Source organism: Malus sylvestris, chromosome 15 (assembly GCF_916048215.2).
Source record: "Malus sylvestris chromosome 15, drMalSylv7.2, whole genome shotgun sequence".
Classification (NCBI taxonomy): Eukaryota; Viridiplantae; Streptophyta; class Magnoliopsida; order Rosales; family Rosaceae; genus Malus; species Malus sylvestris.
Window position 1 is genome coordinate 47918116 of NC_062274.1, and position 24093 is coordinate 47942208.

Here is a 24093-nt window from a genome sequence, read left to right on the forward strand (position 1 = left end):
TTTAAGGGAATACACAAGCATGACCAAGTTCTATGCTCTTAGATGTTGGACAAGTAGACAATTTACAGTGGTCATAGTCTTGTGTACCCCACCAAGAAATGCTTACCTCGTTTATGGTTAAACATATGTATATAAGCACCCCCATAAAAGCCACTCCAGCATCTAGGGCAGCAGAAAGAACATAATTGTACCTCTGCCACCACTTCTTTCTGTATCTGAAAACAAAGTAATTGAAAACGATTCCGACCACAATCCAGCTGTTAAAGTTCACAGTTGTAGCTGGTGGCATCACCGCGGTTGATCCGAAAAGCACTGGAAGGTTGATGTAGGCGATCCATTTCTGTCTGGGGAAAGCTCTGTGAAACAACCATACTATGACAGGTCCGAGTGCACCTACCAGAAAGAACCAGTTGAGTCCTCCGTAGAGTCCGCGGGAACCGAAGATTCGTTTCGGTCCAACCAGACCCCAAATCACAGATGCATTGAAGAAGACACTATCACCAGGACAAGTCCAAGGACTAGTGTCAGGGAGTAATTCAGTATTGCAAATATTTTTCACTGTAGTTAGAAGCCACCATGCTGTCCCAATATTGACGGTTCCGGCTACTACAGTTCCTACGCACTTATAATGGGAGGAAAAAGAAAATTACAAATCAAGAGTTAGATAGTAGCTGAATATTTTCCACAGCGTAGCATTTCAACATTTCAACTAGGAAACAGATTATTGGTATCGAATACTAATTTACAATACCTAACATGTACACTGTTGGTATTAATTTGGTAAGATATATTGTCAGACATTCATGTTGGTACGTGATAATATAAAAAATAATAATAATATCCACATTCTTACCAGATACCGTAGATGTATATGATCGATACTAATTCATGTTATAATACCACTTTAAACACGCACATCCAATTCATGTTATAATATATATACATGTGCATGTTGTCGAGAGTTGTTTGCTGATCAGATTAGATGGTACAAATAGTTTTATTGGTGTTCATTTTTATTATACATGTGTAAAATCTGATTCAGGTAATTTGAATAAGTGGAATATACAATATTTAGTTATTTACTAAGTATAAGTAATTTATAGTATGATCGTATCCAATAAGTAAATTGTACAAGAAGAAGAATATATATACATACCTGAACTAAGAACATGGATATGGGCGGAATCTTCATGTAATGGCCTAACTTAAAATCACTCAAAAATGAAATTGCCTGTGCCATACTTATGTATCCATATGTTTTGAAGCATACATTGGCTATAGGATAGCCAGGCAATATCAAACCCATGACGTACTCCGTGATGATGTTTAGTCCCGGTGTCTAAAAAATTAGAAAAGAGATGAGATTCTTAGATTCATGATCTCAAATTATGGACCATGGATATGGATGCATTTGTGCTCACCACCCTCAAGTGTGTAAATGTTCACTACCCTATATCACCATTGGATGAGTTTAAACTTTGAGATTTGTGTCTATCCACTACATAGATCTCGAAATTTAAACTTATCTAACGGTGATAAATACGGTGGTAGCAAAAATAGTCCCCATATATATGTGTGCGCACATATATTACAAAGTGTATCAAAAGATTAATCTTATGTGTCTCCATGGAAAAACTGATTTTTGCAAAAAAAGAAATTATAAATTTATTATAAAGAGAAACTAGGAGTGTCAAAAATTAATATCCAGTATCCATGAATTATTGCAACAAGTGTGACCAAAAGAAGGATTGAGGTTCAAGAGTTCAATACTTACCACATTTGTTGTGGCAGTTATTATGCTGATTGGAAGGGTGAAAATCAATGCAATTCCTGCAGCAAAAATGAGTCCCCACCATGGCATTTGCACCTCATCTTTCATGAAAATGCACAATGCTAGAGAAAGTACCAACGACACCACAAGCAAAATATGAAACCACCAGCTGGGTATGTCCCTGTATTTCCTCATTAATTTGGTGTGTATATCTATCTTTCCACTATATGACGATTGGTATCGTTCATATATGTCCCTGTTAGAAGAATATCATTCATATTACCGTCACAATTAAAAAAAATTCCACAATTAGAACTAGTAACAGTACATTTATCTTCCCAAAAAATAAATAAAAAATTATTGAAAGTTTGAATCAATAGAGGACAATTCGGGAACCTTGTATGTATATAATTAGAGAAATCCTAAGGAGCCTTGGGACTCTCCATGAACTTTCTGACACTTTACGTTTTTTGTACAATATTTTATAATGTTGGCACTTGAATTGTGCCCAAAATATGAGGTAGCAAAGAGTCCCACTTTTAAAATAGTCTCCTTAGCATTTCTTATGTAATTATAAGAAGATAAATCACTCTCTATATTACTAATTGAATTTAATGAAAACTAATGAAAATGGCTTGAAAACTTTGAGTTTTAACGATACAGACAAAATAAAGAGTAAAGTGAATATTATCATGATTGACTTTTTAGTATAAAAATGTGACTTTTTGTTAAAGTGAACAGTACCGGGATTCGTTAAAGTTACCTTGAATTTATGGTGGAACATTCTTTAAAAAATTAGATTGATATTTTTATAAAACAATTTTTCATTACAAATAAGCACTAAAATTGAATTTGGATTTTGATCCTTTAATTAGGTACATTATTTGAATATGCTATGCGGGTAGAGAAGGAGACATAGATACAGACGTTGGTACATTTTACCTGTTAGTGTACCAACATATGAATATGAACTTACAAAAGTACCTACGAAATACGCAAAATAATACCCTAATTCAAGGGTCAAAATAAAAATTCAATCTCATACTTGGGCTTAAGTAATTAAACAATTATATCTCAAGATGAAAACCCAAACTATAACTCAATAGAAAACAAAAATTGAACAAGGTATAAGAGATGGTTACTGACACTTCAAAATAGTTATCATACACTATATATATATATATATATATATATATATATATATATATATATTATTGTATTGATAATGAAGTGATGAGTGTTGCATGATGACTATTTTAAAGACAATGAGAACTACCACTTAAAGGTTTGGATAACTCTATTTGTGAAGTAATATTATTTAGACACGAGCACACTCTGCAATACAAATGGGTTCCACATAAAATGATAAGACACACCTTTATTAGAAATTGTCTCAGCTTCTATTTGTGTGTAATGTTAATAAAAAAACACACATCATGAGTAAACTTAAGGTCATTTAAATTATTTACTTACCTTCCATTGAAGAGAGCCACATGAGTGAGGGTCGATACAACAGCAGCAAAACCAAGGCCATATGTTAGGGCAAAAAATACACTCAAGTTTATGAATCCTTGTTTTTCATAGGCAGGCATGTCAATCTGAAACCGGTCATTCACAATGCCTTTGACATTATATATTTGGCCGTCGGAATCAAACAAGTGCGAAGAGAAGATTGCAAAATTCCTTGCATTGTACAAGTTGAGTTTCCAGTATGAAATTGGAATGATGACGTACATGATGATGATGTATCCGACGGTGATATTGACAATGGCAAAGAAGGGGCTGATCAAAGGGCTCCCCAAGTAAGAGGATATGACCGACCAATCTAGGGTAAATGCCCCAACGCCAAGTCCACGGAAGCCTGAGCCAATTTGCTGAGCTCTTATGGACTTGGGGTAAATCCAACAGATCCATGAAATTATTGAGAGAGTTGTGAAGAGGTAGCCCGGCACTAGGTACCAAGAGAAGCTGCACACCAGTGCTATCAAAAAGAATTTCCCTCTCGACATTCGATTGTTGTCTTTCTCATGCAGAGCCCTTCATGTTCATGCATATTGTACGTAGAAATCAAAGTCAAATAACAATTCATAAATATACGTTGTCTTAAAACCGCAATAAAATGCATTGACATTGCAATTAACATTGGCTTCCTTAAAAAGGTGAATTATTTTAAAAGGCATATGAGCATCAAGTAGGAGCTAAATAAATATGCATATATAAACTAGCTACCTACTAATTTATATACATTGTTTTTGAAAAAATAATTTACACCAAGGAATGGAATATTTAAGTTAAGCCACACAATGTGTCAAGCAATATAAATTGGTGTCAAAATTATCATCTATGAAAGACGAACTTAAGACCTCTACTTAAGTACAAGTTGAGAGAAATACCACAAACAAAAAATAAACTAATATACAGGCAAGCTCTAGGTACGATTCCGCTAATTAATATTCTTATATAGGTCAATGTAATAGTTCGTATGTGATTTAAAATATGGACACTTTGGATGCGGTCCCTAGCTATCAATATTCTTTGATTGAAACCTTGTCTGTTTTTAGTTTTTTATCGAAGTCCCTGACATTAATGTAATAGTGTAAGTTACTATATTTTTTAAATTAAAAATTAAAAATTGAAATCTGTATTTGTTTATATTAATGAGATTTTAAATAAAACCTAGAATTTGTGGGATTAAAAATAATAAAATATAAATTATACTATCTATTATATTTTGTGTGTGTGTGTGTGCGTGTGTGTAAATATGGGTACATTCATCAAAATTAACAAAAAAAAATTATTGTACCAAAACATGGATACATTCTTCAAAACACAGGAAAAAAAAGAAGCTATTAGGCTTACTAGCATTAGTAAATTTCTTCGATTAAATTTGACATAGATACGTTCTTAAATCAACGAAAAAATAATGTACATATATAAGTTTTAAAAATGTATTAAAAAATTGAATGGATTTTATATTAAAAAATTGGGTACATTTTATATAAAAAATTTGTACATTTTATTTTTAAAAAATGGTATATTTTACATATAACAAATTGATATATTTAAGAATGGGTACATTTAAGATTAAAAAAAATGGACATGGATCCTCTCCGGATCCAATTGTCCTAATCCACCAAATCCATTTATCCGAGTCATTGAAATTTTATCCAATGACTAAAGTTATTATAACTTTTAAAGTGGGCCCTTGTTTGTAGCCGTTGGATCAAATTTCAATGGCCCAGATACATGAATTTGGTGGATTAGGACAACTGGATCCGGAGAGGATCCGTGTCAAAAAAAAATGAAAATTATATGAATGGGTACATTTAAGATTAAAAAATTGAAATATTTTTATAAAAAAACTAATGGGTACAAACTTATTCGAATTTTTTTTTTTTTTTGTGGAAATGTTTGAATTGAAAATTAATTAGGAGTTTAATAGAGGTGTGAGTATATATTACAACCCTAAATCAATTACTAATTATTTTTGTTTAAAAAAATATGTAACAAACATGTAAATTCATTATCACATAAATGCTAGGGATTTCAATCAAAATTTGAAAACTAATAAGGTCTCAGTTAATAAACATTGGTAACTATGGACTGAATACTAATTTTTCCTTTAAAGTAATATATCAGTTTACCTTTTGATATGAAAACAAATATTACACAGATTATTTGTTTACCCTATAATATTGTTTATCAAATAATAGAATACCCTTAACAAAAATCCTTTTCTTGCTAAAGTCCTATTGAACCATTGACCTTCAAATTTAAGTTTTTCTTTGTTGGAGGTTTAGCCCCATTGTTAACCACACACAACAACAAAAAATGATACGTATTCAAGGGATCCGTGTAAATTTGTACTGCCCGTACGTACGACTATATATCCCATTAATTCAATAAATTATATTTTTATGACAAATAATGGGGACAAACAGTTGTTGCATCATAAAATATGCAGTTGTTGCACAAAAATATAGTCTCTCAATATTTTTGTTTTCCATTACATGCATGTACCAAATTTGTGTGTACCATTGTGGATGTATGCACCAAATTTGTAAACTCTTTATTTTCATTATGGAAATCTAGCAAATATACACACATGTCATAACCTCACAAAATATTTTCCTTGATTATAATTTTTCAAGGAAATGAGTTGTGCACACCTATTTTCTCATTCTCCACATTTTTGTTGATTTTTGTTCATTTTTTACGCCTGATTTATAAAATGCAAGAATTAAACAGGATTGTGCAAAAATAAAAAAGTGTATGAAAATCAATTCTCCCTTGTAAATATGTACGGAGATGGAATATACCAATAAATTATTGAGTCTGTCACACAGAGAATTGAAATTATAATTTCCTTTTATGATAAATTACCTGAACAAAGAAACCTGAACGAGACTGCTAGGCCACCACATCGCCCCCGGATCAACCACGTACTTTCTGATAATACCAGCCCACCCATACCCCAATACCTGCAGTACTTATTTACCATAAATTCAACATTTAACCCCCTCACTCCCACAAAATTACTTATATTTGTAGTTAATTACTACTAATATAATGAGCGATACTATCATACTAGAGAGATCATTGACTTGAACCATGTTTTATAGACGTGATGTGGCAATTGACAATTGAATTCTTGTTTAAATCATTAAAGAAGTTATCCAACCATTAAGCGTCACATCCTATGAAGAAATTAGGTTCTCATCCATCTTTTTGCTACTTCATTGATTAAAACCTTATTCATTTTCAATTTTTGATCAAGGTCCTTAGATTTTAATAAACATCATTAATTATTTCAATAATAAAATATTTTTTATTTCTAAATATATTCATTTAGTGTTAGAAATGTTACATTTTATATATTTATATTTATGGCTAAATTTTTTATTATATATTTTTATTTTTAGTTTGTACCCATTTTTAATTTGCAACCCTTTTTTAATTTGCACAAATTTTCTTTTCAGTTTTAATTTGTACCCATATATTAATTTCTTTTTGTGCCCATATTTTTTAAAAAATTTATTTGTATTTGTACCCATTTTTTTAAATTTATTTATACCATTTTTAATTGTGCTGAATTTACCCATGCTCATTATACTTATTTATTTTATGCTTTAAAATATATCAGTAGTTATTTTTTAAAATATGTTAATGTGGGTACATTATTTTCTTGCTATAATTTTGTGAAGGAAAATATTACTCTAATAATTATTTTTAAGTATTTATTATATTTTGAAAATATTATTTGAATTTGTTTAAATTTCATAATTTATGGGACATTAAATGCATAATACATGAGTTAAATCTCTTAAATGATGTTAAGGATCTCGATCAAAATATTTAAACAAACTAGAGTTTAGTCTAACAATTAGGTGAGTATGGACTGAAACCAAAATAATCCAAATATAAAACATGATCAACGTATAGCATTTTCCAACAATTTTTTCCTAATCTAATTATCTGCATGCAGTATGTCCGTACCTGTGTGGTAATCACAAGTGCCCAACTTGCAAATAAGGATATCTTCCTACCGTAAAACGCTTTGATTATAGTCACAATATTAACCGCATACGCCGGTCCGCTACCAAACCCGGCTCCGGCGTTTGCAAATATTGAAATCAGCACGTGCTCTTTTACGTTAAATTCCCCCGGGTTCAACGAGTATGACTTCCCACGAATCCAAACCTTTCTCCTCGGCAGCGTCCTAGCCATGAACCGTCCGATCGGCAGACTCGCCACCTGCACGGAGATCATCGATATCACAAGCGGCTCCGTGCGGTAAGAGAAGAAGGTGTTGAGGAATGAGAGTAGAATGCACGAGAGCATGCCTATAGTCCACATCCGGAACGTCCATACGGGGAGGGAACTGTCGTCCTCGTTGGAGACCGTCAGTCGGACCTGCTCAACTGATGACACGTCATCGTCGTTCTCACTCTCTTCGAGCTTAGTTTTAGCAGCGGCCTCCACTTCTAGGGTGGTGGCCTGGGTGCCCATGGGGGAAGATAGGGATGGAGAGTAGAGAGGTTTTTTGGAGGCAGTATGTGTGTCAAGGGTTTGGATGGTGAGTGTATGAATGGAAAATGAAGGGTTTTTAAAAGTGCTTTTACAGTTTATTTACAAAATTTGCCATTTTGGATTTGGTCATCGACATTGGTTGCCGGCCGGTATTGACAAGAAATACATAAAGGAGTGACGATTCCAAATTAAATAAATTCCGTTTTGATGTGGACATTATCGATACTTTCATCTATATATGATTACGATACTCATTAAGCAAACGAACAAAGAAATTAAGGTCCCATTTCATATTACATTTTTTTCACCAAAAATTGCTTCACTTTAAAAAGTAGAGTTGAACTTTAATGAAAACTTTAATGAATATTCTTAATTCATGTAATAGTAATACCCTCATTAATTGTTAAACTTGACATTTCCTTGTACATACATATAAAACTTAGAGAACAAAATGACCACCTACCAGTACAACCATTAATCTTACATCACCATTGCCACTATCACCACAATTGTTGCCAACACCATCACCATCGACGCTGCAACCACCACTACCCCCACCACAACCACAACCACAACCACAACGACCAAAACGACCACCATAGTTGTTGTTAACATCATCATAATTGTGACCATCGCCGCCACCACCATCACAACCACTACCATTACCACAACCACAACCACAACCATAACCTCCACCATAACCACCACTACTACTATCACTGCCTCTACCACCATTGTAACCTCTGCACGCTCCAACCACCACACCCTTTTTTTTTTTTTTAGTACATCGATATTTTTACACTAAGGGAATGGAGAGTTCGGTAAAACCACACAAGGGGCAGCTTAATTTGGTATCGAATTCATCATCCACAAGATTCAAACCTAAGACCTCTCACTTTCAAGTGAAGAGGAATATTAGCACTACTAATCTACCATAACAATTGTTGTTGCCACCATCACTACCGCTAGCCTAACTCATCACTGCCATTACTATTGTCATCGCCATCTCCACCATTATTGTCCTCACTGCTTAGGACTGCAACGACCAGCATTACACCACATCACCACCACCATCATTACCACTACCAATAAAACACAATCACCACCACCACGCTGCCACTACTGTTACCTCTACACCCAAACCATCACACCCTATTATTCGCACCACAACCACACCCCCACCATTGTCATTGCCATCACCGTCACTACACTCAACACTGCTGTCGTTGCCACCACCCTACTACTATGTCTATTTTTGTCATTATACACTATTTTGTCACTTTTACAATGAAAATTACCAAACGCTTTTACATTGTTTTTCCTACTCACAACACTTTTAAAAATACAGTTTATCAAATGCTCAACTGCTTTATTTTTTAGATGATTATTCTCAAAGCAAAACAGAAGCAATTTTTTAAAAAGTACAGCAATTCCAAGCTAGCCCTAGATCGAGTAGATATGTCTAATATAACTCATATTGAGCTATAGTATATATGAATTTGAATTTTTTTTTATTAGAGATTGCCAAAGGGTGTAGCAATTGAGTAGCAAACTTAGATATGCTATGACATGTAGGAAAAATGTTTTTCAATAGAGGTGGTGTTGGAACCAAATTTGCACTAATGTTGTCAGTTGTGGAGATGCACAAATCCAAATACTTGTTAAAAAACAACTAGCCGTAAGAAAGCCAAAGATCGAGGGGTGTGCCGATCAAAGGCTCTTCAACAATGAAGTTAGTAAGTAATATTTAGACCCAAACTATGGGCAACAAAATAAGTATGCAAGAATTGCATTACTAGCGATGAACCCTAGTGGCGTATTTATACCAGTCGAGGAGATGACCTTTTAGGATAGTAAAATCATTATTAAACTGGAAGAATCTCAGAGGATATCTAGGAAGTATATGTTGCATTCTCTTAGGAGTGTGATTACTTGCAACGCAAGCTAATACAATTGTAAAGACCCCAATTTTATAGGAAACCGTCGATTCTTTGTTAGATTAGGTTTGTGTTTCTTGTAAAACAAGCATGGTTAATCACAGCAAAGTCTGACGACTTTGCTCACTGATTCTAGAACATGATGATGGAGGCATCGTTGCTCCGTTTATTTAGCTCGGCAGGGGAGGCTATTGAGTTCATGACCGAACTTCTAACGTATCTGTATTCCGATCCGCCTTACTCCTGTCCTAGTAAATCATGGTCCCACTATTACTCCTAACTATGTTTCTGAAAAGGACTTGTTCCCCTTGAGGATGGATAGTTATCCAAAGATCATGCCTTTCAAAGTAAGTGAGAATACATATTGCTTTAATTCTTTTAACACATGGCGTTCTGGCTTTGATCTTTGTGAACTTTGTGAATGTTGAGTCGTTCCGTATTTGGGCGCATTACCTCGCGAATCGTGCCACCAATATCACAATGATGAGGATTGTCTTTCTGTGTGTACACATAAGATAAAGCTCAGTCCATTGCTTTCTCCAGTTAAATTCAGCCGTCAAATTTGTTGATCTCGAGATGTGACGATCCGTATTCATCGGTAGGATGATTCTAAAATGTATTCTTTAAATATCCTCGAATCTCTTCATTGTCTTTTCCAAAATTACCAAATTGCTTCTATTCAAAAGGCGTTGAAATTTCTTCCGCACTTTCGATTAAAATTCTTCGATATTCTTTTATTTTCTTTCCAAAATTCTCCAAACCTTCTTCAATGGCTACTCCTTCAAATTTCCTGCCCTCGCCGCCAACTACGACTCCCAATATAAACCTCTGGTGGTTAGGGTGCACAGTAAAGATAAGGGTGAAGTTTTCGCCCACCTCCATCAACATCTTCTAAATGTTTGCACCATACGATGGGAGGTTAGTCACGATGTTCAAAGTCCCCTGCCTACACCGTCTGATCCTCAATGTTCTTGTACCATTTTTCATCCTTGGTACTTGGATTTGGGATTGAAGTTTCCACTTTCCCCATTCTTGAAGCAAGTCTTGAACTGTTACAACATTGCTCTTTCTAATCTGACTTTGATGTCATAGGTTCGAGTTCAAGTCCGGTTATATTACCCCTTCATCTTAACAGGTGTTACACAACACAACCCGTTAAAATATCGAGCATGTCACGAAAATGACACGAATGCCAATTCTAGTAACAAGGCCTCGTCACGTCTACTATTTGAACCAAATTCATCAAAGTGATCAATTAATGGTAGTGTTACATGTCTAACTAACTAGTTAATAAGTTAGTACGGTTAGTGGATTCCTCTTCACTTAGAAATGAGATGTCTTAGGTTCAAATCTCGTGGATGACAAATTCGATATCAAATTAAGTTGTCCATTGTATAATTTAGTCAAACTCCCCCTCCCTCTAATGAATTGTACCCACACAAGTGATTTGCACATTATTGAATCGTTTAATGGTGCTTTGAAGTGACTTAAAGTGCTTTTTCAAGATTAATTTGTATTTTTACTAAAAGTTGGTACCAAAAACGCTTCCAGTCATTTTAAAAACATTTCCAAACAAAACCTAACTTAATTAGAAAATTGTATTGGAATCTCTTTCATCCTTTGAAAAACGAGATGGATACCCTTTATCCCCAATTTCAAAGGAATCAGAATCCTTGACAATAAATGGGGACATTCTTACAGAAAGCTACTCTTCACAACTTCTCAACCAAAATACTACTGCGGCCAAAAAATAATAACAGAAAGGTTCTGCTCATAAACCAACTCTTGTAGTTGATGGCTAAATCCCTTTGTTTTTTTTTTCCTTTAAATAAAATTTCAGTGATGGGGGACAAGGGGGTCGTTCTATCAGGAAGTTAGTCCTTTCTAATTGCTCTGAGCGGGAAGAAAGTAGCCTATTTTTGTAATTGATGACCAAATCCCGGGTCATGATTCCTTTTTACCGCCTTGTGCATGCTAGAAAGTAAGGCTCCCTTTGTAGTTCGATGACCAAGCCTTAAGAGTAGTTTGACTCGCCTAATCCTTCATCATCGTCATTAAATTAAAAATAAAAAATAAAAACAAAACAAAACTCTTCACAACCTTCTCAATCCAAAATTTTTGGAGCCAAAAACAATAGTAATAGAAAAATAAACTTTACGTGTCCGGCACGTACCCTACGAAGGACTTGTTGGTTTTCCCTCCGGTTGAATGTTTCTCAGAAAGATCACCAGCCTGCCTCGTAACATTGTATCCATGTTAAACTACACCAAGCATATATATAATATAAAAATCAGCAGTAGGCATCATGCTCTGTTTCCACACTACCTTCCTTCCCACTGGCTTTACTTCCTTCTATAATTGCTAAATTGCTGTCCATTGACATCTCAATCAACAGACAAGTAGCATCCATTATTGAGAAGCTTATCCGAAATAACAGTTGCGATGTGGACACCAAGATTCAATAATCAAGAATGACAACTGGCAAAATCGAAAAATGATATTACCGAAAAAGATATTGCAATTTATAATGAACTCCGTCGCTGTTGTGCTGTGTCGACCAAAGTCCAATGTGGCCCTCGTATTGGAAATCTTTTTGAGTTATCTGCAAAATAGTTTTTACTAGAAATGAATAAAACTGCAGTTCCCTATAAAATATTAAGCATTGTGGTCACCCACTCGTCATAGGTGAAGATAGGATGTTGACCTGTGACAATGATCTGTGAGATTATGGCTTTATTCTCTGTATCTCATTGTTTCTTTCTCGAATCCAATGGTTGGAAACTGTTTAGCGTACTGCTCAACCTCGTGGCGAAGCTTTGTAATCTCAGACTGAACTTCACCGTCTGATTCCAGAACTGCCACGAAATCCTTCAACTTCGTACCTGCAATCCAGATGTGCACGAGCATGTAACCATGGTAGTGAAACATGTGACTAAGCTTTACAAACCCTAAAACAATTTATGTACACGGGACAGTGGGAGAGTAAACCTTTGGCAGCAGCCTTGATCTTCAAGGCCAACTTTACAGCTGCATCAAAATACTCAGCTACTTTCACAAAATCCTCCTCCAAAAACCCCCTAGACGTAAGAGCTGGGGTTCCTGAGGAACCGCAAAACATGGAGTTTGTCAGCATAAGTACTTAGCCAATTGCCAGGAGGTGCAAAATGGTTAAATGCGGATGGATGGCCTTACCCATGCGTATGCCACCAGGGACCATGGCAGACACGTCCCCAGGAACAGTATTTTTATTTGCTGCAATATGTGCTGATTCCAAAACTTTTTCAACTCTAGAGCCATCAATGCCCTGCCAGAAAAAGATTCCATCTTCATTAGTTTTCTCATGCTATAACCCATTTGCAGCACAGCAGTATACATCAATGAATTAAACATCAAACCCTCTAGTGTACGAGAAATGAGGGAAATTCTATGATTTTCTCACTAGTGTTTTCTAAAGCATTAGAAATCCATGGATTCGTAATAACCCAGCTTTCAGAGCTTAAGGTTTTAAAGTTTCCCTTCTCATTTCATTCGTCTCTAACATAATTCACTATTCAAATCTATTTCGGAGTGTTTAATCACAGAATAACGATATTTTATCACTCACTTTTTGGTTACCAGGCCTAGTTGTTCATCTAGTAATATATCTTTCAGTAATCATATGGCATCTTGAACCTCCAATCTAACATGCTGAAAACTGTAAGTCGGAATAAATCTTTCAATCAAAGGGAGAATCAATCTCCTGTTTGCAATCTTCCCGTCAGAGGAAAAATCAATCTGCTATTACCTTGTCTCTTAAATTCACCAACACTAAATGGTTCTCTGTTCCACCGGAAACAAGATCATAGCCCTTCTCTAGCAAGCTCTGCATGTTCAAAGGGCAAAAACTATAAGAAGAAATTACTGAGACAGATGAAACAACCAAATAAAGGAAATAAAACATCGTGTGCCTTAGTCATATAGAAATTACTCCAAATTGCTTTAACGAGAACCCAATTAAAAAAGAGAGAATAACTTTCAGATTTTGCATTAATATTTTAGAAAGCAGCATTCATCAGACCTCTGCAAATTTTGAGCAATTACTGAGAACTTGTTCCTGATAAGCTTTGTACTCCGGAGTTTTGACCTAGAACCATAATATAGTCAGCAGTCCAATAACAAGAAGATGCAAAAATCCGATCAACATGTAGTGGGTATTTTGGTTAAACACACAAAATAAAAGGAAAGAACAGAAGAAACAAAGGAACCTGCTTCAGTGCAACTGCTAGCCCTGCTATGGTGTGGTTGTGCGGACCACCCTGGAGTCCAGGAAAGACAGCCTGATTGATTTTGTCTTCATAATCATACATAACCTGTAGAAGGAAATTCAAGCATTTAATATTTCATCCAAGTTGCTTCACTTGGGACTTCTACATATTCTCCCCCATTTTCCTTCGTTTATTTATTTTCTGAAATTTATCATCAGAACTTACTTCTTGCCCTTGCTTGTTTATATGCTTGACACCCTTCCTGAAGAAGATCATAGCCCCACGAGGTCCACGAAGTGACTTATGAGTTGTGGTTGTAACAATATCTGCATACTCAAAAGGAGATGGAATAACATCGGCAGCAACCAATCCACTGATGTGTGCCATATCAGCCAACAGAATTGCTTTCTGCTTATCACAGACCTGACGACACCATGACACCACAAAGAATAACATCTCACTTAATGATTGAGTACCATAAGAATTTCAGAGATGCATGAAGCTGATTATCATAATCACACAACTCAAGCCAAAATTTACCTTGCGGATACGCTCATAATCGTACAGGCGTGCATAAGCACTTGCACCAGCAACTATTAGCTTTGGCCTGAAAAGTGTGGCACTTTTCTCCATCTGTGGACATATTTATTCACATAGGTCAGCCTTTAATTAACAAACAATGACAGATAAAATATGGTATTTGCTTAGAACTATAGAAACTCAAACTTCAAAACACTTAAGAAGTCATGCCAAAAAATATCCCAATTCAAGACATACAGTGACTTTAGGCTAACAAAGTTCTGTAGTTCCCAGGACGAGTCAGGGATACACTTTCTGATTTCAAATAATGTCAACTGTTATCCATTTGATGATAACTAAACTGCAGCCCTGTGGGAAGTTTCTTTGCATGGTTATCTTTCATGTTACAGTCATCAGAATTATTCACTTAAAACATTATTTTTGCAGTTTTGCTAATAATATCTGCAGGAAACAAGTAAGACAGAACCTCATTGCGCCCCATTTCATCCTATTTCTGAGGCTGAAATAAAATAATAATGTTTTTCTAATAATGTTTGCAGGACACATGTAAGACGGACTCTTAAATATGCTTACAAATATGAGAATTCAGAACAGTGAAGATGGGGATGAGCAAGTCACCTGATCATAATCAATGTAGCCAGTGCTCTCATTCAATCTGTATGGCATTGTCTCAAAAAATATCGACACAGCAGATATCTTTTTGGTGTCAGTCTGCAAAATGGTGAAATGTTTGTGTCATTTAGTATACAGACAGGCAGCATTACATTTATGTTTTTACAACCCAAAATGATATGCGACATCCAGACATCAGAAGCATGTAAAATCACCATAACAAAATATAGGTTCACTTGTTCTGTGTAGTTTTGAATAACTAGATTGCTTGAAATACGCAACACAATTTCATTCTCAAAATAATTAATATTACATAAATATACATAGAAAGGGGTTCCAGTTTATGTACTCACTGGATTTTCAGAGAAATTATTCTGTAAAGACAGTACTAGGTTTAATTACACATAACAGGAAACGAGAAAAGGAAGAAAAACAAAACAACCCAGAGGCACTAGACTAACTGAGAGCTACACAGGCTGTCGCTGTTAACCACAAAAAGCACAAAAGTATAGCCAAGTATAATCTGGAAAAAACAATCAACAGCGAGGTTGACACCTGATAACCATGAGAAAGATGTCCGCCGTGAGGTAGATCAAGTGCCATGATTCTTTCATGAGGTTTCAACAATGCAGTATAAGCTTGGAAGTTTGCAGGGGATCCAGATAGTGGCTGCACATTCACTGAAAGAATACAGTAGAGTATCATTAATAAAATAAGCAATTCTTCTTCCATGGTACGTACCACTGAGTGGTCTGGAAAACCAGCAGTTAGATCTTCCATAAAGGGATCTAATGGATCTTTGCAACGGTTAGGTCTTGCATAAAACTCGTACCACTGAGTGGTACGTACCATTGTAGCAGGACCCCAAACTATGTAAGATATATATTACTAAATACATGAATAGTTCAATAATAGAATGAACATGAGTTACAAAAGCAAGAGATGAAGCCGAGAATAAAACTTTACTTTGACACAAATACTCTTTGAACCACGCATTTATAAATCAATGGTTGACATGTTTACACAATATAAAAGATTTTTAATTCTTTGAGTCCCATTTTCAACAATCTAATTAAGTATAACAATGCTATTCTAATGCCGTCTAATCCCAAAGCCAGATTTTACAAAACATTACATTTCAAATTCAAAATCTTGAAGAAAATAACTTAATCTGAAATAGCATGCTGCCTTTATGCCTCCTACGCGATGCAATTCACAAAAGAAAAAAAATATTCACTACGCTATGCAATTGCAATTCACAAAAGAAAAAAAAATTATACTTCAACATGAAATATATTGTACCATATTGTTGAAAGGGTATTGTGTACAATGAAAATCACTCAGTGGATAGAATTAACTCCAAGTGTGACCAATCATTTTTCTTTATAGCAAATATTCAACAGCAAAACCCTCCCTACCAAATAATTTGAAAGTCTGAACTTGTTGGGTGCTAGACATCATTCATAACTTGTACAATGTAAATGAACACAAACACAAATGTGAAATCCTACATTGAACTGATGGAAATAGTTGGGAATGCCACATGTATAAGCTATACGTTTAGTTCTATTACCTCCCCATTTTGCAGGATCTAACTGGAAGGCTTCTAATGCGCGTTTTTGACACAGGGACTCAGCCATGTCGATGTATCTACATTTATTAAAGAAAATTATCAATCACACATAATTCCTTAAAACAAAAGTACTAGAAAAATGTGAAAAAAAGGCAAGAACATGTTTTATAAAGCTCATAACCACCTCACAGCCCCCAAATGGCTGGGTTTCACCAGAGCAGAGTTTTACCCAAACCATCCATCCCCCAAATAACATTTTAGAAAAGATAAAACTGAAGAAAAACTACATTTCAACTTAATAGTTGGAAATATAGGAATGCAAAAATGCTCATAATATTCACTGGGGAACTACTTACTCATTTCCTCCATAGTATCTAGCACCAGGATACCCTTCACTGTACTTGTTGGTCATGACGGACCCAACAGCTTGCATCACCGAAAGTGACGTGAAATTTTCTGATGGTATAAGCTCGAGCCCCTACGATAAACTAAAAATTAAGAAACAAATTCTAAAAACAATAAAAACAGAAATTAAAGAAACATGAACTCCCTGATCATTTACTAAACTCTCATGCTCAACATTGCATTGTGAGTAATCTTTTCTTGCCAGACTTAACCCGATTTAACTTGAGGCATATCACATTCATCACCACGCAAGCAAACGAAAATTTTACATTCTATTACAATTATATTCCCACAAATCAAATCAAATCAAATCAAATATACCTTCCATTGCCGAGCTTTTTCGAGCTCGATGATATCGGCAATCTCAGAATCGACAGCCTCGAGCGGCTCATTCAACTGCTTAATCCACTGAATCCAAATGATATTTTTCCACAGAATCAATACAATCAAACACAACACAAATCCAGATCCAAAAGAAGCCAATAAATTATAGAATTGTGAATAGGAAAGGACATACAGTGGCGCGAGCTTTCTCTTTGTCTTGAGCAGCCTGGCTGGCCAGAGAGGACTGCAATCAAAACGACGACGGATATCAAAAATTGGGCGGGTGGAAATCGAAACTACACAAGCATGGATTTGATTGATTGAAGAAGTGACGTACCATGTGGTTTATGGTGCCGCCATTGAAGAAAGGTTGAAAGGGCAGCTTCTTGTTGATGGAGCTCGAGAGCCTGAGAAGCGCCATTGCCGACGAGCTTTGAAGATTTGTGAGTACTTTTGGGGGGTGAAAGAGAGAGTCGGGGAGTGCGGTGGGTGTTGGTTGGTGGGGTTGGTGTCCGTAAGAATGTAGGTCCCGCAGATCGGGAAGCGGGATGTGTGTCACTGTGCCGGTGGAATCAACTTATCAATTTATCCAACCAAAATATTTGGCCCATGTCTATCAAAAAAAATAAAAAATTGGCCATTATTAGACAAATCAGACTGTTGATTTTTACGTATGTTAAACTGTGATTTTCTGATGTCCAGCGGCTCCAAATTATGAAGGTTTCCTATGCCTTCTGGAAGCTCTGCCACGTTTGTTCCTCTTAGATTTAAACACTTTAAGTTAAAAAGCGAAAGCTTACCATTTCATGTGGCAGTCGGCTTATAGGGGCATCCTTAACATCCAAAACCCTCAACAATTCAAAACCTGAAGGCAAGTTTTCTAGTGTGGAGCAAGTATTGGCCATGAGAAAAAGTAAAGAATGTGCGAACTTTTGACATGTTCTTTTTCATTCGTAATTCTCCGTAGTTTACTTGTACTGTTAGGCGACGGGGAGCTCTACGTTCTTCATTTGTTTCTTCTTGCTCCATAGAATTTGTACAAAATTTCTGTCTCTGAAATCGAAAGAGCAAGTTCTCGTAGAAGGTCATGCATCTTGAATGTTTTTGCCCTTTCAGATGGTTCCCTCTTAACAACTTGGAGCATGCATCGACAAGTGAGCTCTGCTATGTAACTTTCTCCGATGTCTTCTGGCTTAGCCCCTCGAACTTGTTCCACAAACCCTTCTGCCATCCACAATCTGATAAGCCTCTTACATTGAACTACATAATCTTCTGGGAAAATGCAAAAATATAAGAAGCAATTCTTGAGTTGATCTGATAAATCATTGAAGCTTAGTAATAAGATGCTCTTCACTACTTCAAGTGTGGGGTTGTTGCTTACCTCCCAATTCAAGCTATTATGTACTTTCGTCCACTCGGGAACAAATCTTTTAGTTGACATGAGAGCACCCAAAGCTACAATTCCTAGAGGTAGGCCTTGGCATTTTCTAACAAGATCCTCGGCTATGAGTTTAAATTCTGTTGGACAACTACTGTCATCCCAGCTAGAGAAAGCTTTCATGGAAAAAAGATCCCAAGCCTCATCGTCAGTAAGAGGCTGAACATGGTGCATGCGACTTCCAACTCGAAATGAAAAAGAAGCAATGCCTTCATTCCGAGTTGTAAGCATGACTCGACTTCCATGTGTTCCATTTGGAAGTGCTACATTTATTTGTCTCCAAAGATTTATATCCCACACATCATCTAAGACAATCAAATAACGCTTTGGCTCCAAATAGTCGACGAGCACTTCTACCAAATGTACATAGCTCATATTGCTAAAGTCTAGAGGAATAGCTTGCATTGTTGCTCTAAAAAGTTCTTGGATCATGGTTCTTAGTAGATCTTCAACTTGTTTGCTTGTTTATGCGATAGGTAAACTCATCGAGGATGCCTTCGACGTCGAGGGATACGTACCTTACATTGGCCACCCATGTTTTCTCTACTTCAGAAAGAGCTTCTCCCTTCCTTTCTGCATCCGCCAAGAACGCTTTCATGGTCAGCAACTCAAGCCCGAGATCTTCAAGTTCGTCATGAACTCCTTCTAACAGAGACACTTTGCTTTCAACAAATGATACAATTTTTCCAATCAAAAAACCTGTTGGAGGTGAAGCCATTTCTTCTTGTTTCTTTTGCTCAGTAAACTCAGAAATTTCGAGTTTTGAACTACAAATATGCAAACTATCATGTATAGTAGTGGCCTTCCGTTCGCCGATGGAGAAAGTCAAACCATCTCCATACATGTGGTACATGCCATCACAGATATAAAATGTCAACTTTCTTTGATTAATTCATATCACGTTTGGTGACCAAAATTTTAACTCTTAATTTAGTAGTATTTATTTTCGGGACGAGTAATGTACAAATTTGAATCCACAATCTCTCGTGGATATGGGAAAAAGAGGAAAACTTTGGATGTGATTCTTAGTTGTTAATGTTCTTTGACTGAAACTTTGTTAATTTTTAATTTTTGATCAAAATCCATAACATTAATGTAATAATGTCAACTTTCTTTGATTAGTTAATATCAAGTTTGATGACCAAAATTGAACTCTTAGTTTAGTGTTGTTAATTTTCAGGATGTTTATGTACAAAGTTTGAATCCTCAATCTCTCATGGATACGGAAAAAATAAAAAAAAAAGTTTGCTGACAAAAAAGATCTTATAATCCAATTTTTTATTTTTTATTTTTGATAAAGAAAAAACTTCATTCAAAGGGAGAAAACGCGAATACAACCGTTCCCAGTACAGTAAAGAAAATAAGCAGTTTGAGCAAAATACAGAATACAATACTTCCAAATTTAACTAACAGAAACAGTAAGACCATGATGACCAAAAGCATCTGCAACAAAATTTGTCTCACTAAAGATATGGTTCCACTTGATATTAGTAAACTATGAAGCCAACCACCTGATATCGGATAAAAGATTTCAGGAAATACCACACAAACCTTTGACCGCCAATCTCTCGTGGATATGGAAAATAAAAGGTTTGCTGACCAAAAAGATCTTATAATCCTTTTTTTGTTTTTTGCTTTTTTTTTTTTTTTTTTGTGATAAAGAAAAAACTTCATTCAAAGGGGAAATTGCGAATACAACTGTTCCTAGTACAATAAAGAAAATAAGCAATTCGAACAAAAAACGGAATTCGGTACTCCCAAATATAACTAACAGAAATAGTAAGGCCATGATGACCAAAAACATCAGCAACAAAATTTGCCTCACTAAAGATATGGTTCCACTTAATACTAGTAAACTGTAAAGCCAACCACCTGATATCATCGATGATGAATAAAAGATTTCAAAGGACACCACATAGACCTTGGACCGCCAAGATAGTAAGCCAAGAATCGCCCTCCACCATAATGTTAGTTATTCCTTTTTGTATGGCGTACTTCAAACCTTCACCAATTCTATATTTGTATTTTAAGGTAAAGAAAATTGTATATTTAAATTAGCCAAAAAAGAGAAACAATTTCCTTATTTACACCAATGGTGGGGCAATAGTGTAATTTGGTTCAATTCCAGGACTCTATTTGGTTGAGCATTACTTCCCTCCACAAAACTTTACCTGAAACAGATAGAGTGGATAATAAACACTCTCTCCCTCCCTCTGCACCTCCAGCAGCATGCAATTTCTTTGAAGAAAACCTCCCCAAGCCTTTCTATGGCTTCTTTGCCCTCAGTTGCTCTCAGTGGCACTCTCAAACTAGACCAAGAATTCCGAAAACACCCCACAAATTTTCTTCCTTCCGAAAAGGTACTCGAAGTCTTTTGTTTCTGTTATTTGTGTGTTTTGTTCTCCCTCTGCATTCTGTAGTTTGGATTAAATTAGAATATCGCTCGAGTAAAAGAAAAGCTAAATCCATGCAGTATGTTCTTTCTGAAAGCATGAAAACTAGTACTACTCTGTACTCTGTACATAGTTGAAGTGAAAAGTAGCACAACTTTAAATTACACTGTTTGTTGTTAATGTTTTTACTAAACTCCTTCCTTTGGTATCGCAGAGAGCAAATGTTTCGTATCCGAAAAGTCAGACAATCACCAATTCAGATCGAAGTTCAGAACTCCCCAAGTCTCTAGACTTTCGAGAAGCGCTTTTGATGATTAGAGAGGGGGATAAGGTTGAGTCATCTCACTATGTCCCTGTCTTGCAAGAATGTATACACAGGAATACGGCTTCAGAAGCGGAAGTTGTGCATGCCCACATCATAAAGACCGGAACCCACCAAGATTTGTTTGTCACAACATTCCTTGTCAATGTTTATGCAAAATGTAGAATCATGGAAAGTGCACGTAAAGTTTTTGACAATCTGCCTGGGAGGAACGTTGTTTCGTGGACAAGTTTGATAACGGGCTATGTTCACAATTCGCAGCCAGAAGTTGCCATTCGGGTTTTCAAAGAAATGCTGGAAGCCGGGGCTTATCCTACGAGTTACACTCTAGGAATTGTTTTGAACGCTTGTTCTTCTTTGCAGTCCTTAAAATTAGGGAAGCAGTTGCATGGCTATATAATCAAATACCAGATCGATTTTGATACTAGTATCGGCAACTGTCTCTGCAGTTTATACTCGAAATGTGGAAGCTTGGAGTCCGGTATTAAAGCGTTCAAGAAAATCGAGGAAAAAAATGTTATCTCGTGGACTGCAACCATATCTGCTTGTAGTGATAACGGTGAAGCTGCAAGGGGTTTGAGATTTTTCGCTGAGATGCTTTCCGAGGGCGTTGGACCTAATGAGTATACCCTAACCAATGTCTTGAGCTTGTGTTGTTTAATGCTGTCTTTGGGTGTGGGGCAACAGGTTCATTCGTTAAGCATAAAACTTGGCTACGAATCGAACCTACCAATAAAAAACTCTATCATGTATTTATACCTCAAATGTGGACAGATTAATGAGGCTCGAAAGTTGTTTAATGGGATGGAAGCTATCAGCTTGGTTACATGGAATGCAATGATTGCAGGCCATGCACAAATTATGGATCTTGCACAGGATGATGTTTCAGCGTACCAAAGCGGAACTGAAGCACTCAACATTTTCTTGAAACTGAACCGTTCAGGCTTGCAACCGGATTTGTTCACCTTCTCGAGTATCTTAGCTATATGTAGTGGTTTAGTGGCCTTAGAACAGGGAGAACAGATTCATGCTCAGACCATTAAGACGGGGTTTCTCGAAGATATGGTAGTAGGCACTGCCCTAGTCAATATGTACAACAAATGTGGAAGTATTGAGAAAGCAAGTAAAGCTTTTGTGGAGATGTCTACGAGAACTTTGATATCGTGGACAACTATGATTGCAGGTTTCGCGCAGCATGGCCGGACTCAGCAAGCACTGCAGCTCTTCGAGGATATGAGAATTGCAGGAGTAAGGCCGAATCAGATTACTTTCGTGAGTGTTCTCTCGGCTTGTAGCCATGCTGGGATGGTCAACGAAGCTCTCGGTTACTTTGAGATGATGAAAAAAGACTATAAGATTAAGCCTGTGCTGGATCATTTTGCCTGCTTGATTGATATGTACGTGAGGAAGGGTCGGTTAGAGGAAGCGATTGATCTGGCAAAGAAAATGGATCCTCAAGCGAACGAGTTTATATGGTCGATCTTGGTTGCAGGGTGTAGAAGACATGGGAATTTAGAATTGGGATTTTATGCTGCTGAAAGGTTGCTCAAGCTAAAACCAAAAGATACCGAGACTTACACATTGTTGTTGAATTTGTACCACTCTGCAGGAAGATTGAAGGACGTTGCTAAGGTGAGAAAGAAGATGAAAGAGGAGAAGCTTGAAAAATTAAGGGACTGGAGCTGGATTAGCATTAGAGACAAGATCTATTCGTTTCAACAGAACGATAATTTACATCCTTACAGCGCAGATACACAAAAATTTGTACAAAGTTTGATTGATCGAGTCAAGAGTCTTGGATATCAGTCAATAGAAATTTTGGAAGTAACCGATGAGGAGGATGAAGAGCAGACTTCGATTCCAACCGCTTATCATAGCGAAAAGTTAGCGATTGCTTTTGGATTGTTGAACATGCCAAATGCTGCACCAATTCGGGTCATCAAGAGCATCGTTATGTGCAGAGATTGCCATAGTTTTGTTAAGTTTGTGTCATTACTGACTGGTAGGGAGATGATCATTCGAGACAGCAAGCGCCTCCACAGATTTGTGAACGGAACATGTTCATGTGGGGACTTCGGAGGTGCTATTTGATTCAGGCTAGAAAAAACATGTCGAAAAGCTCGTGTTGCATGTTGATCTATCATTAATGTTGGAGTAGATATCATGGCACAGCTGAGCCTTGGTTCTTATGGCGAGTGATAAGGCATGCTGTAGGAGCTGGTGTGGTGACCATTTAGCCTACTTAAGAGGGAAGAAGTACCGAATTCAAATCTCATGAACGACAAAATGTTGAACGAAACAAAATGACTCATTTGATACTACAAAATTTCACCGGGAAATCAGATTGTCACCAATAGCTCCTTATTTCATAATTGATTTGTTGTATAACATCGTGGCGATGGCGTTGAACAACTGGTTGTATCCAAGATTTTATGCTACGAGTTTATAGTACGTGGGATAGTGTCTATGAGAGAGAGAGAGAGAGAGAGAGAGAGAGAGAGAGA

General features: G+C 36.3%; 3 protein-coding genes and 1 pseudogene across 3 annotated transcripts in view; 1 reads left to right on the top strand and 3 right to left on the bottom strand.

Annotated features, from left to right (window-relative positions):
- The window catches only part of LOC126604177 (oligopeptide transporter 2-like), an 8050-nt gene extending 185 nt beyond the window's left edge, over positions 1–7865 (bottom strand). Inside the window, exons 1-6 of the mRNA XM_050271326.1 lie at positions 7268–7865; positions 6155–6252; positions 3245–3808; positions 1775–2027; positions 1157–1339; positions 1–622 (exon numbers count right to left, since the gene is read on the bottom strand). The exon at positions 1–622 is cut by the window's left edge and continues 185 nt beyond it. Coding sequence (XP_050127283.1) covers positions 2–622; positions 1157–1339; positions 1775–2027; positions 3245–3808; positions 6155–6252; positions 7268–7780 — 2232 coding nt within the window. The 5' untranslated portion in view covers positions 7781–7865 and the 3' untranslated portion in view covers position 1. The remainder of the gene's footprint in view (positions 623–1156; positions 1340–1774; positions 2028–3244; positions 3809–6154; positions 6253–7267) is intronic.
- Positions 7866–11762: 3897 nt separating this feature from the next.
- LOC126604178 (serine hydroxymethyltransferase, mitochondrial-like) lies at positions 11763–18012 on the bottom strand. Its single transcript, XM_050271327.1, has 16 exons — positions 17774–18012; positions 17630–17680; positions 17434–17520; positions 17064–17185; positions 16708–16784; positions 15690–15814; positions 15141–15233; positions 14523–14615; positions 14208–14405; positions 13983–14087; positions 13796–13861; positions 13523–13600; positions 12931–13042; positions 12727–12837; positions 12443–12620; positions 11763–12340 (listed from the first exon to the last, which is right to left on the bottom strand). The coding sequence occupies exons 1-15, from the start codon at positions 17855–17857 to the stop codon at positions 12472–12474; spliced, it is 1551 nt and encodes a 516-aa protein (XP_050127284.1). The 5' UTR covers positions 17858–18012; the 3' UTR covers positions 11763–12340; positions 12443–12471.
- LOC126603042 (disease resistance protein RPM1-like) lies at positions 17902–19718 on the bottom strand (annotated as a pseudogene).
- A 1311-nt stretch (positions 19719–21029) lies between these two features.
- On the top strand, positions 21030–24040 carry LOC126604533 (pentatricopeptide repeat-containing protein At3g24000, mitochondrial-like). The gene is made up of 2 exons (XM_050271813.1): positions 21030–21234; positions 21482–24040. Exons 1-2 carry the CDS (start codon positions 21142–21144, stop codon positions 23678–23680), a joined length of 2292 nt encoding a protein of 763 aa, XP_050127770.1. The 5' UTR covers positions 21030–21141; the 3' UTR covers positions 23681–24040.
- The last annotated feature ends 53 nt before the right edge of the window (positions 24041–24093 follow it).

What these genes read in the sequence shown, in the direction of transcription:
- LOC126604533 (XM_050271813.1), top strand. Translation starts at nt 21,142, where the DNA reads ATGGCTTCTTTGCCCTCAGTTGCTCTCAGTGGCACTCTCAAACTAGAC. An exon ending in ATTTTCTTCCTTCCGAAAAG is followed by an intron (nt 21,235 to 21,481) that starts GTACTCGAAGTC and finishes TTGGTATCGCAG; the next exon opens with AGAGCAAATGTTTCGTATCC.
- LOC126604178 (XM_050271327.1), bottom strand. Translation starts at nt 17,857, where the DNA reads ATGGCGCTTCTCAGGCTCTCGAGCTCCATCAACAAGAAGCTGCCCTTT. An exon ending in ATTATGAGCGTATCCGCAAG is followed by an intron (nt 14,406 to 14,522) that starts GTAAATTTTGGC and finishes TGGTGTCGTCAG; the next exon opens with GTCTGTGATAAGCAGAAAGC. An exon ending in ATTGCTCAAAATTTGCAGAG is followed by an intron (nt 13,601 to 13,795) that starts GTCTGATGAATG and finishes TTGAACATGCAG; the next exon opens with AGCTTGCTAGAGAAGGGCTA.